Source organism: Pinus tabuliformis, chromosome 7, assembly GCF_031772625.1.
Source record: "Pinus tabuliformis cultivar Carrire ecotype Pingquan chromosome 7, CPIR1, whole genome shotgun sequence".
Classification (NCBI taxonomy): Eukaryota; Viridiplantae; Streptophyta; class Pinopsida; order Pinales; family Pinaceae; genus Pinus; species Pinus tabuliformis.
In genome coordinates this window covers 1648600421-1648615505 of record NC_142293.1, presented here as the reverse complement: position 1 = coordinate 1648615505, position 15085 = coordinate 1648600421, and the positions used below count along the sequence as shown (strand labels likewise).

Sequence of the window (15085 nt, the reverse complement as noted above, 5' to 3'; positions counted from 1 at the left end):
GAATGGGACCACATTGTTGCTGAGATGAAATAACTAGGGATTTGCCGTGCTGGCAATCATGATAAATTAATTTGGCTAGGGAAGATGACGAATGAGAACATCAAAGTTGCAGATATATAACTCTCTATCTGTTTCGAGGATACACAACTAACCGAGAAACATGTTTTATTTGCTTTTTGGAAAACTAATATCCCAAACAAAATCATTCTATTTACCTGGTTGGTTTTCCATAATAAAAATCTTACTTGGGAAAACTTGCAAAAGCGACAATGGCAAGGACCTGGCATCTATCTTATCTGCAAAGAGGAATTGGAAAATAACAGTCATATCTTCCTTACATGTCAACATACAATTCAGGTATGGAAAAGACTTTCTTCATATATTGGTTTTCCATACATTCAACATGCAGGCATTGTAGATTGTTTACGGTGGTGGAGCTCTCAAAAGTCTGTCTGGAGAATCATTCTGCCTATTCTCTTTTGGGAAATTTGGAAGTGGAGAAACAGATGCATCTTTCAGAATTGCACTGGAAATTTCTATAAGATCATAGAAAATGTTTTAATCAGCCACACACTGCATACATCCAATAAAATTTTCTCCAAAACACCTCCTCAAAAGAGAACTGAACTTTAGATGGAATACCCTGTGGGTTTTTTGATGGTGCTGCTCAACAGCACGCATGTGGTTGCGGTTTTGGCTTGCCATCTCAGAGGAACTGACATACAGAACATTTTGGCATGGAGGTAAGGGCACTAACACAGAGGATGAAGCAATAGGCCTATGGGGCCTCTTATGCTTTACTGATTTCCTCGATATCCCTCTTCATATCCATGGGGCTTCAAAAATTATAATTGATCAATTAATGGGCAATGCAAACATCACCAACCCATTATTACATCGCTGACCGAGGAGAATTAAACTACTATGGAATCAACACAGAAACTCCACTATCAGGCATATTGGGAGGGAACAAAATATGGATGCAGATGAACTATCGAAAAGGGCCTTAAATGGTAACACTGGAAAAATGCACTTAGAAATTATCCTAGATCAGAAAGTCATAGACATGGGAAACTTCCCATTACCAGGCTAGTTTCTTCATCTCCTCTTATTTTTTATATAACTTTTTGTAACTCTACTTGTCTTATAACTGTTTTGCTTTCAATTCATCCGGAAGGATAGACATGTTGTTATCTCACACTGTACAGCCAGCTAGAAGCAGCAATTGACATGCTGAATGCTTTCTATTTTCTTTTCTTTTTGATACTGAAGTGCATACAACCTTAACACACTAGTCTATTACTCTAGATCTGTATGAAGACTATGGACTGTTTATTTCTCCTATTATGTTTGTATTTGGCAGTATTTGGATAGATTACTGAAAAAAGCATCTGCACTAATGGAACTTTTATGATGTGAGACTTTTTGAATATCACTGTAAATTCTTATTTCTGAGCCATCAATATATAATCGTGCTTTTTTCGTACTAGAAAAAAATATTCAAAACATAGTTTGCCAAAATCTTTATAAAACTATTTCGGAGATTTGAAGAACAATGCATTGGTTTTTGAGTAGTAATGCTACTTCATACATATCCATTTAATAAAAATTTCAAAAGAATGTCGTTGAGCAGTGGAAAAGCCCATATTTGGGAAAATAATGAATATATTTTAAATGAATTTGAATCTCAATGAGTTATCTAAATTCAGATAATTACAAAAGATTATGTTTGTTATAGTTGGAGCGTCCAGAACACGTATCGATTCCCGTAGACGACACCCTGATTTGAAACACTGCAAGAAAATTTTCCCGGGCACAGGAAAGATTTTGTTGGTTACAGCTGGGGTGTCCCAAACACGTATCGATTCTGATCGACAACACTCTAATTTGCAAAACTGTAAGACCTTTTTCCCGGTCAAAAAAAACTTTAAGATTCTGCCAGCGCAAATCTTTCATTGTTGCCCTTCGCTCGGGAGTCACAGACGGTTGGAAACGCAGGACAGAGGCCATCCATGAGCTCGCCATTGCTGAGACTCCGCTCTTCTGCGATAGTAGGCAACCTGATCTCACCCGATGACCGCCGTCTCCCCATATATTCCTTCCGGCAAGGAGCGATTTCCATCCATTTCTCAATACCCACAGCTATCGTCGTCTTCGAAATCGCCATTACACAGTCTGTCTATCTTGGAAAATAAAATTTCAAATAAAAACCCTAATCTACTTAAAACCCTAAGGGCAAGGCGGAAAAAGAATGATTCGATGACTGAAAGTTGCTCGCCAAGCAGGGAAATTGAACCTCTTTGCTGCGCCGATTCATTCTGGGTTATCGTGGAGTGTATTTAAAGGAGAGGTGGGTCGCTTTCATTTATTTGGACGCGTGAAGAGGTCGAACTCGGGCCCTACACGTGAAAAACGCGTATGGTAAGAAAGACAGTTGTCGTCGTCCATTTATTTGGACGCGTGAAAAAGTCGAAATCGGACCCAATTGCACGTGAACAACGCGTATGGTCAGAAAGACAGCTGTCCTTGGATTACTGTCGAAGGTTCTACAGAGGCAACCAATAGATCCCATGCTATTGGGCCATTAATGCCCACCCCATCTTATGTCTATAGCATGGGATTCGTATGCAGCACCATGCCATACCCATCCCCCATGGCGTAAATGCAATGCTGACCGAGATTTCCGGCTTTCCGAGATTTCCGGCTTTGCTGAGATTTCCGGCGCCGCGTATTTACCACGTTATAAATTTCCCGCCGTCTGATAGCTGAATTCCGCCTTTTAAATAACAGCGAAAGGGCGAAATCATGTTATCCATTTCGGCATCCATTTCTGCGTCTGCGTTTTGAAACCAGGGTCCATTTCTGCGTCTGCGTCTGCGTTTTGAAACAGGTAAGTTTATTCTGTTAGCATGGATGCCTTTTCAATTTTTAATAACATGGAACACTTTATAAATGGCTTGCGAGAGGAGGTCTGCTCGTTTAATACTCGGGTCTCAATCTTAGAAAACATTTGTCTCTAAAAATATCCAGCTCGGCTTGAGAGGTTATGGTCATGAAACAAAAGAAATCTCGTTGTCTGCGGGTTGCCGACTCTCCTAGAAATAGTCGTAGCTAAAGAATTGGAATTACGTCATTTTGAATGGTCTCTTTTCATTGATATGTTATCTCGCAGATATTGTTTATTTCTACGAATTTTTTGTCGTGTCTTTAGTAGAAGTGTATTTGGTAAAATTTTGAGCATTTTGTTTACTTGGATAAATGTACATCTCTATGGACAAATCTAACTTTTCATTGATATGTTATCTTGCAGATATTGTTTATTTCTAAGATATTTTTTTTGGAAGTGTTTTTGGTAAAATTTTGAGCATTTTGTTTATTTGGATAAATGTACATTTCTATAGACAAATCTCCCAATGCTCTTTTAAGGGTTTTAACTTTCTCTCTGATTGTTATTAATAGAATATTTTTAACTGTTTTTAAAAAAAATAGATATATTAAATTATGTTATCTAATACGTAAATTTAAAATATTTTATTTATAGTTAACATCACCAACATCTTCATTATCATTTTATATAAAATTTATAACAATTTTAATTTTATTATTTTAATTTTATTCATATAAATATTATTTTATTATTTTCTTCTTCTAAAATAATCTAACATTGATTAGATCAATACTTTAAACGAATAACACTAATTTAATATATATATATTTTTTCAAATAAGCTAAATTGCAAGCTTATCGTACAATCTCCTTTAAAGACTCGCAAAAAACTTGCTAACGATTCATTATGTAAAGCATTATTAAGTAACAAATATCTTGAACACTTTAATCACCTATGTGGCTAGCAAATGGGCCCTAGATTAAGTGGTTCAGAATCCAACTTCACCAAGTTCAGAAGCAGCAGCACTCTGTACATGAACTGACTCACTAGTTTCTCTTCTACTTCTTATAAAGCTATGTACATCTTAGTATTGGTAAATGAATTGGTTTTTATATATTTATTATTAATTCATTAGTTATATAAAAATAATAACACCATCTTAAGAAGCTGTTATGATCGACTTTGAGATCTTAAAGTTATATTTTCAATGTTCTACTATACACGTGGTTTAGGGTAATTATCATCATCTTGACGTGGTTTAGGGTAATTATCATTATACAAGTGAAGGAGATCTTTAACATTTGGGTAATTATCATCATGTTGACAATGATATATATAGATTTTGTCCAACCATCAAAGTCTACGATGCACGAAATTAACGAAATCTGTTGAAGTATTCCAAGTTTTTGTGCTTTCATTATATATGAAGTATATTTATAATAATAATATAAGGAGATAAAGTTATAAGTTAATGACTTACAAATATATGTAGAGTAATAGATTTTTTTGGTGGACTATCAATAAATTATTTTTTTAGTATCCAAATTTTATCTACCCATAATGATGTAAGCTAAACCAATAATCCTAAGTAATGTAAGTTTTTACTTATTCAAGATATAATTTTGTTTTTTTAATTGAACACTACATATTTGTGAATGAAAGTTTATAGCTAGCCTCTTAAGAGAAATGAAGTGTGACATCGTTTTTAATTTGTTTTTTTATTTTTCACAAGTCACATAACTTAAGTGGTCCATAATCCACACATATTTTTTTACTAACCAAAGCATTTTTACTTCATTAGGAGTGGGACTTTGAACAAAGGGCATCAAGTTTCAAGAGCTTTTGTTCATAGTTTATTTGAGCTTACTTTTTCACATCATAAGTGAAGGAAGACACATAAAAGCAATCATAACTTGAACAAACTAAATTTCCCCACAGGGGCCATAAAATAATTTATTTTGTACAAATTGAAATATGTTTCGAAAATACTCTTGTTAATATCTAAATGGAAATTTTGTTATACTAAAATGGAAATAATTCACGTATTTGTCATTGAGATTTTGAAATTTGTTACCAAATGATATAGAACCGGTTATGGTTTATTAAGTTTTATGTCTTAGGAGCCAAATCAATGTTCTTAACATTTATTTATAAGTGGACAAAGAAATACAACTAACACATTTTAATAAAAACACACACATATTGAATAAATAAATAACCTACCGAGTTCACCAAATGTACCGACAAAAGTAGGATTCTAATTCTTACAACTAGCCGCAAAGTTTATATCAATATATATCAAAGTAAAAAAAAATTACTTCCAAAGCTTGTGTTTTTGAAAAACAATATGTTTGATTAGAGTATGTTAAAGATCAAAGTGATCCAATCAGTGTAGAATGTTGGTATAAGGAACACGCTAAGAGCTTTTTCTTCTACCAAAAACAAGATCTTGCTGAAAACATCCCTTTTATCATAGGCATACAGACAAAGTGGATGCGTTCAATGATGCTAAAATATTCTCACAACAATATAATCTCAATGGATTCAACATTTGGTACAAATAAGTACGGGGTGAGTACAAAATTACCCTAAATCTAATTCATTTATTCAACACCATTTTAATGCTTGTATCTTATATAAATATAATTATGTACTTTGTTTGTAATGTAGTATCAACTTTACACTTTAATGGTCTTCGACAAACATCACAATGGGGTTCCAGTAGCTTGGGTGATATCATCACGCAATACTATAGTTGATATTTGTAAATGGATGTCAACTCTCTTTGCCATTGGGAAGAAAGAGCAACCAGATTGGCATGTTAAAGCCTTCATTACAGATGATGCTACTGCTGAAATTGAAGCATTAAGGTGATGTGTTTATTCTTTTTATAAGAGACATAAAAATATTCTTAATGTATATTCTCTCTAAAAATTATGTTATTCCAGGTCTTCAATCAACTGTACAATATTATTATGTGTGTGGCATGTTCGTCGTGCATGGTTGAAGAATGTTGGAAACAAAGTCCAAGGAAGGGAAAACCAAATCCGAATTTTCCGTGCTTTAGGAGAAATCATGCACACATGTGCAGATGATGAATCTGTAAAAAAGGCAGTTGAAAATTTATTTGAAGGATTCAGTGACCATACAAAGTTTTTGGAATATTTTAAAGCAACTTGGTTAGCCAACAACAAAATATGTAAGTTTCTTATAAGTGGCTTTAATGACTCTTTTTTGCATGTCATATGTATAGTTATTAATTCATAACCAATAAATTTCTTTCTACATATATGTGGGCAAAAGCGTACAGAAATTTTCCACATTCCAATCAAAATACAAATAATGCAATTGAGTCTTACCATCGGTATATCAAGCAGAGGTACCTAAGTGAGAAAAACAATGCATGCCATAGGCGGGTTGATTGGTTGATTTATGTGTTGTTGACAAAGGTTGTATTATATTACAATCATATGCAACGTTTAAAAGAAGCTGGTTTTGTACGACCCAAAAAAATTGAGGAATAGTTGAATTCATCCAGGTGTAGAGCTAACCAAATCCCAAATGAAGATTGTGTGCCTGATGAAAAGAGTAACAACGATTATTGGGTTCGTAGCCAAAATAACAATACTCGTGATATTTGGTACAATGTCATATATAAAGATTCCACTCTACACTTTTGTAATTGCAAGTGGGCCTTAAATGGAAACATCTGTAAACATGTATTGAAAGTTGAGATGTTGGCAAGTAACATTAGCTTGGGTGAAAATGTATTCCCTAATGTCACTAATCCTACTACAGAAATTCCTAGAATTTTATTTGATTTGAATGAGTCACCTATATTGGGCCCAGAAATCCAAACAGAGCTTCTACCATGCTTTGATTCTCCTCCCATTCTAAATTATCATAATGAAACAAGCAATTATAATTTAGATAATTTCTCATATAATGTTGAAACGACCAATGTACGACCAGATAGTGCATTATTTGAAGATGATGAGATGAAACGTGTTAACTCATCAACTCATGAGAAATTGAGATCCATAATACCTACAAATTTGGAACAGGCATATGCATTAAACAACTTGGTAGACAAAGTATGTCAAGAATACAACAAAATGTTTTTCAATACTATAACTCCATCCAAGATCACTACCAAGAGAAAACATAGTTTCTTGAGCCCAGTCAATAAGAAAAGGTGTTGTGGTCACAAGTCAAATGCAGGGAAAGATAAACTACAATTTGAAAGGGTTGGACGAGTTCGTGCAAAAAAAAAAGAGTATGAATGAACAGCTGGAGTTGTCTTCTCAACGACAAAGAACTGTGGACCACATGCCTAAGTTAGTGCAACATTCTATTATACACAAAAATGGTAAATCTGATGTTATGCATTTTTTCATGTGAAATATGATATACTATCATTTGCAATGCATAGGCATAACTATATGAACTTTTTTTGTTGTTACAGTTGACAGGCCAACTTGTCGACTCCAATTATTTGATGAGCATGTCGATGAAAGAAACTATAGCATTGGGAGCACTTCTCCAATCAGTACTTCTCCCATGCCTATAACCGACTCCCCAAACCCTTCCCAATTCCCACCCCTCCCCTTTAACCATCCGCCCTTCTCATTGTTCCAATCATCCACCCTCAACATTCCAATTTCCCCCCCTAGGGTGATCGCTCGCCCTAGGGTTATTCCCACTATCGTACAACCAATAGGGATGTATCATCGCCCCAACCCACTACATTTTTCCAATTTTTCTCCCACCATGCCTTTATCCATCACCCCTGAACCATGCCTATATCCATCACCAAGTGCTCCACCATCTACCCAGGAAGGGCAGTCTTCTCCATTGCCTTAGATCTTCATGGTGAGAATGAGTAGTTGACCAAAAACTTATCATTAATTAACGAAATTGATTATATGCATTTTGGATTTTACAACTAATTGGTTATTGAATTTTTGCAGCAATATCACTTTGGAAATGCACTTGGGAGTGCTAAGAGTGGCGATGGTGACTTATACACCCAATTTCTAGATCAGTCATGAGGCGGCATTTCCATAATGTCATTCATGGGCATGAACTTCCATTATCTATGTTGGGAATGAAGTTCCATTTTGTAGAAAAGAAAAATGTATAACTAGACAAATTTGGAATACAAATACATGAATTTGAACTTGTGTGTATGACAATGTCTTCATTGACTTTTAAATTCATGATGTGGATTTGATGTTATATTCTATCAATGTTACATCAGGTTTGAGGAATGTAGTTAGAATGGATTTATTTGTTTCATGTACAAGTTATCAAGTTTGCAAGTTAAGTTACTTTTATATTTATATCTTACTCAATGTTGCACGCATGAAAAAACATATCATTACCAAGGAACTTTGCTTAGTTATAATAATAGATGTATCATGTACATGAAGAGAGCATATATATGGATTTAGATTTATTTTAATTTTTTATTTATGAAAAAGAAAACTAAAGTTGAATTTATGAAAAAGAAAAGTACACTATACATGCCATATAAGAAAATATGCAAAAATAGATAATGATTTGAGCCTTTACCACTTAACTACTAACATTTAGAGATGAAAAATTTATTGATAAGTGGTGTAGTATTATTTAAGTTTTATTATATATATATATATATATATATTAACAATTCCTTTATTTATCTTTGGAGCCCTGTAACATAATGTACACAACTCCTCAACAAATCCTCCTCCAACATGTTGTAGATACTAAAGTAAAATTCCATTCTCCAATTACATCCAAAACAAGACTTTTGATTGTCCAATTGTATCAGAAGCAAGACTTTTGGCTTTTTGAATAAGCACTTCACTAATTTTATTTATTTTGGATATTTCAGCTTATTGCCTCAATGGGTGCATCATAATGAAAAGGTAAGTGGCTAGGTTGAGAGTTTAACATCACACTTCATGTTTAGATTTATACAAATCTTGATGCAATGTAAGCTATATAAATTTTTGGAGTGCTAGAAATTACAATGCCCTAATTTTATTGAACAAAGTTGATTGTGCTATAACAATATGACCCTATAATAATATATAAGGGCAAAATATATTATGATGCGATAAGGGCTTGGAACCAAGGATGGATCTAGAAGGTTTGAATTCTAGTTAATTCGACCATGCATTCTAGTTACTCAAATGAAAAAAAATAAATAGCTTTAAGCTAGTTCTTTGGTAAGGAATTTTTAATTGATTGAACATTTTAAATGTCTATTCTCTCTTATTTTGAAATGAACAATCCAACAATGCTCATGTCATAAAACAAAGACAATATTGATTCATAATTTACTACAAACATATATGGAAGATGTTTAAACCCCACAAAAAAAAACAGAAAAAAAAAAAGAAAAGATTATGTAAAATAACAAAGGTAGATACCAAAATACATGAGCAAGAAAAAAAGGAAAACTCAAACTAGGAAAGTGTTCACCCATAATTGAAAATCATCAACAACTCAAACTAGGAAAGTGTTCTGTCTGCCCCTCTATTTGTGGATGGTATGTTGTACTGAATTGAATATGAGTGCCTAACCCAGTAAAAAGGGCTTTCCAAAATGCAGAAGTAAACTTTACATCCTGTTCGGAAATAACTACTTTCAGCATGCCATACAACCGAAATATCTCCCTCATAAATATATCTACAATTTCAACAATTTTGTAAGTATATGTGATAGGGATAAAATGAGTTTTTCCTCTCAACTTATCCACCACTACCATGATAGAATAATTTTTCTTTTTGGATTTGGGCAAGCCTATTATAAAGTCCTATTGTAGTAGCTACAATCACCTTCCAAAATTTTTCCTTCGCTCATTTTAGAGCCTCCCTCCTCGAAATCATAGCAGCGATCCTACAATGATAAGGTACTTATGTTTATTTGTTTTTATATGTCGCTTAATAGCTTGTGTTCACTCACTTGTTTTGTCCCAAAATTTTGAATTTGATCCTCACAAAATTCGTATTTGTTGTACTTAGCATAATGCTAATTTTCTCTTAAGGTTTTCAACATTATCTGAAGGTGCTCCTTATGCTCTTCTAAGTTCCTTGAGTATATAATAATGTCGTTAATAAAAATCAAAACAAATTTATCTAGGTAAGGGTGAAAATACTTACCATTTAACTCATGAAAGTTACAGGGGAATTAGTAAGCCCGAACGGTAAGACGACAAATTCATAATGACCATAATGGGTTCAAAATGTTGTCTTGCAGATTACTCGCACTTTTATTTTGATTTGATGATACCTTGACAATAGATCAATTTTAGAAAACTGAGTCGCTCCCTTGACTTAATCAAATAAATCATCGATTCTTGGAAACAGGTACTTGTTTTTAATAGTTAATTTATTTAGTTTCCTATAATCGAGATATAGGTGCAAGGTCCCATCTTTCTTTCTCACAAACAACATTGGGGCTCCCCAAGGTGATACACTTGGGCGAATGTACCCTTTGTCTAGCAACTCTTGTAACTGCATCTTAAGCTTTGTTAATTCAGGCATACTCATTCGGTAAGGGGATTTTGACACCGGGGTAGCTCCTGGAACTAGCTCTATATTGAAATCAATTTCTCTTTTTGTGGGAAGCCTAATAATTTTTTTTCGGAAAGACATCTAGGAATTCTTGTTGTCACACATGTGAACCTTGTAGTATTCATCATCATGTAGAATCATAGAATATCAAGGTTACTTTCTATGATCACCTTATAGTACCTGGACCTATTTTTGAGCGCTATGTTGCAGATGGTCTACTTCAATATGCCATCAAGTATCATGAATATGAGTTGTCAAGACTGTATTCTTTATAGCAAATGATTCAATCCGAGGTAGTGATTGTCACTATTATGATGCTATCATGTTATTATTGAGATCACTGTATGACATAGACTGAAACTGTGGGAGACACCAAAATTGTTGATATGTACTCGAGTTCTGAATGCTTCATATTTTGACTGAGATTACTTGATCCTAGAACTTTAGATAAGGATCCAAATCAACCTTACTGTAGGACTAAATTGTCTTGTTGTTGTAGACTTTCTCCTTAATTATATAGACAAAAGCCCTTACCATTGTATATTGCTGTTGTAGACTGATCCTTCAATCCCTGAAGTAGGTTTTGAAACACAAAACCCTTCAACTTTCTTTGATGCCCTTCTTGAAAAATGATCCTTGAATATCTCTTTTTGCCTCCCTTCCTTTGACTTCAACACCTTAGATTTGATACCATGTTGAAGAATCTAGTGCAAATTATGTTAATAAGATTCTTCTCACCAGGATAACTATTTGTGAGGTATTTTTAACTGTTTCTTATTAGCACTATCTTCGCTTTTATTATTAGAGTGCATTCTTAGTTCATCAAATAGTTACCAAAACAAAAGAGACAAGGACACAAGATGTTGGCTTTCTGCCAGGGCCAAAACCTCTCACTCTTTAAGAGGAAAACACAGTACACAAAATTTTTCTTATAGAGATTCCAATTGACGAATACCAAGACCATTACCCTTGACCTATTAGGCCACTCCAAGACCAAGACACCAATCCTCTTCTTTGTCGCTGCTGAGATCATCATCATCACTGTTGCTTCACTGAGGTCATCATTATTGCACCGCATATATCATTATAGTTGCACCATTGCAACACCTTTATTAAGATCATTGCTACTCTTCCACTAAGATCATTGCTGCTCCTCCATTGAGACTTTCACCATAACACCAAGATCTTTATACTAAGATATGTATATATATACCAAGATCTTCATCATGCTTATGACTATGTATTAACTATGATTACTTCTATGCTCAAATTATAGTTGCATCTTAAATGTATGCTGAGACAGAGAGTGATAGTTTAAGATCCTCCTCTTTACAAGAATGTCAAGACTGTATGTTGAGACAAAGGTATGCCAAGAGTATATTATTGAGAGATCTTCATTACACATATGTAGACAATGGGACTACATCTTAGTATGTCGAGACATTACTTCATTAATACTATGAGGAGGCCGAGACATCACCGAAAAACACAAAGATCCTTATTCATCCACAACACTAAACTACTGTACTCATCGGATATTTCTGAACCACTGTACTTGTCCAAGATTTCAAAGGATCTGAGTTCCTATCCTTCTTATAATGTAGATCCTTTTCACGCCTATATATTGTGGTTTTCCTTGTATATATGTCGACATGAGAGAGGGAACCATTGTGTCTCTTTATTTGAGCCGACATGATTGTTTTTTATTCATTTTGCAGGCCGACATGATGAAGAAAATTGTGCTTATCATTTGGAGGGCTTCTTGACATTTCTATAGACTTGTATACATTAAACATAAGCTCAAGAAGAGCTTCTTCATACATGACATTGACTCTTTGACTTAATAATAAATCCTAAGGCTCTCAATGTGAGCCACTAACAAATAAACCTATTGCTCATGAAACCTACGCAACAAGGCATACAAAAATAATTTTATTTCTTTTATTTCATCATTTACAAAGATCATTTCATTATGAAGACTGAAGCTAGTTACACCTTTTTCAACACAATGTCACATTGTGACTAAGATTTTCTCAATATGAAAATTAACCATGGCCCAACGTCACATTGTCACAAAGATTGGCTTGATTTGAAAATCAATCATGCTCAAGAATGGTCAACCATGGTTGAATGCCACATTGTGACAAATATTTTCTGAATATGAAAATGAACCATGGTCAACCATGGTCAACCATATTTATTTTAGGGTTTATAATATTTATATTTGAGTTTATATGCTTTGGGTTTATAATATTAATCCCTTGGGTTTAATATTATTGCCTTGGATTTATAATAACTTGGGGTTATAGAAAAATGTATAGCATTTTATAAAGATAAATGTTTTCTCTTTGTATTAACATTTTAATGTGGAGAATATGAATCATAAATAAAATATTTCAATGTCAACTACTTACAAATTATATAAAACAAGTGAAAATAAAAAATATTATAATTAAAACAATTTTTTTAGTGTGTTTCCCAAAACCAACCTCGATCCATTGAACTATGGATCTACCAATACTAGTCCAAAGGAATAAAATATCTCTACCGCATTTTAATTACAATTATGATTTCTCATTTATAGTTTATCTCAGCCCATTTATCACTTCACATAAAACTTATTGAATATAACCTATATTAATTTTAATTATACATATATACATACTTTCATACATTTCAAAATACATGAACTCTATTTTTATTTTGTGCGTATATATAAAATTATATTTTTGGGTATTTATTTAAAAAAAACACACGGAGTGGGGATTATAGCCCTTACATAAATATGTTGAGCTCTAATGCCCACTCTATGTGCTTTTTTTGATATATATATATAAAAAGAGTCCATGTATTTTGAAATTCAAGTTCTTATGTGATGGAACTTATATATGTATAATTAAAATTAGTATAGATTATATTGAATGAGTTTTTCATCAAAATATTTGAAAACTTAAATATTATATTTAAAATTTTAAAATTTATTTATTATAATAAAATAAATTTCCATAATAAAAAAATATTTTAAATTTTCTTTTTTTAATTAGGTTAATTAAAATGTTCATGTCAATTTATATATATATTTCTAATGGTTATATTTAAGAAGTTAAATATTATATTTAAAATTATAAAATTTATTTATTTATTACTATAATAAAAAATATTATTTCAAATATATATTAAATTTTTATTTTTATTATATTAATTAGGAACCCCATTTGTTGGTAAAGCGTCCGCCAAAATATCTTTTTATGTGATTTCTACCAAAAGACTTTGCTTAATTTATTATGGATAAAAAAAAACTTGAATACATAAATAAATATTTATTTTTTATTAAAATTTATAATACTCAAAATAATATTAAATTTACATAATTTATATTTATATTTTAAATATTTAATTTTAATTTTATAAATTATATAAATAATACTAATATAATAATATTTCATTTCTATTTATATTTTAAATTCTCAACCTAACTTCAAATTTTATAAATTATATAATTAATATAATTTAATATTAATATAAATTATTTTATTGATTGTAATTTAAAATCTCTAAATTTATTTATTTCAATAATTAATATAAAAAAATATTTTATTTCAAATTATTTAAAATTCTTTAAAAACACCTTTTTTATGCTTCTCGTTTCACGCCATTAACAAAGACATATGAAAATATAAACAACAATATCAATACCAATATCAAGCCTAGATGCGAGAACTATTGATATAAAGACGCCACCCGAAACAAAAACCGGAGCTTTGACGGACTATATATTTAATTAAAATGAGCGGAAAAAAATTATAGAACAGTAATTTTGTGGTAATTTTATACGATGTAGTTTAAGTAATACATGAAATAGCTTTTAGTAAAACCTGAACATACAATGTAGGGTACATGAATATGACGTGAAGCTCTTGAGCGACATCCCCATTGCCATCCTCTCCACCCACTGGCATTCATGCATTCACCCCAGGGCATGGGCTTTCATGAAGTGCGCTCAAATTTCAAATTTTGAATTTCAAGTAAAAGATTGTTCTGCATGCGTGCTTTAATTCAGTCGTCCTTGCAGAACAGTGGCGGCGGCTCGTTGTCAGACCTCCAGGACATGCAAACCGGCGTAGCAGGGAAAAAGGAGCTGCCGGCAAATCAAGATACTTTGCACGCTATGTATGACCATCATCCATAGCAACGTCCCATCCATCATCATAGACTAACCATGGCATGAAATGGCTATGGTCATACATAAAAGGGCGTACTATAAGGCATTAAAATCCCTATAGCATGGGATTTATGGCTTGCCTTCTACAGATACACGGCGGATCCTATTTCCAACTCTACTGCATATTTAATGCACGTTGAGATGCAGGGGCGATAGCCACATGCAACGTGCCGTGATGACTAGGGGGCGATAGTCATCACTGCGCGCGTTGTATGTGGCTATCGCCCCTGCATCTCAAGCGCATTAAATATGCAGTAGAGTTGGAAATAGGAAATGCCCAGATACACAATCCCATTCTAATTTCCTTCCTGACAATGTAATATGAAGTATACGACTACACTGGGAATCGAACCAGAATTCCTGGTTTTGTAGGGCAGCGCTAACCATTGAGCATTGAAGTCATATTTAATA

General features: G+C 33.0%; 1 protein-coding gene across 1 annotated transcript; it reads left to right on the top strand.

Moving 5' to 3' along the window:
* Window positions 1–2259: 2259 nt before the first annotated feature.
* On the top strand, window positions 2260–14628 carry LOC149254728 (uncharacterized). Its single transcript, XM_089454825.1, has 7 exons — window positions 2260–2335; window positions 2614–2756; window positions 2854–2890; window positions 5247–5458; window positions 5558–5757; window positions 5836–6086; window positions 14513–14628. The coding sequence occupies exons 1-7, from the start codon at window positions 2260–2262 to the stop codon at window positions 14626–14628; spliced, it is 1035 nt and encodes a 344-aa protein (XP_089310951.1).
* The last annotated feature ends 457 nt before the right edge of the window (window positions 14629–15085 follow it).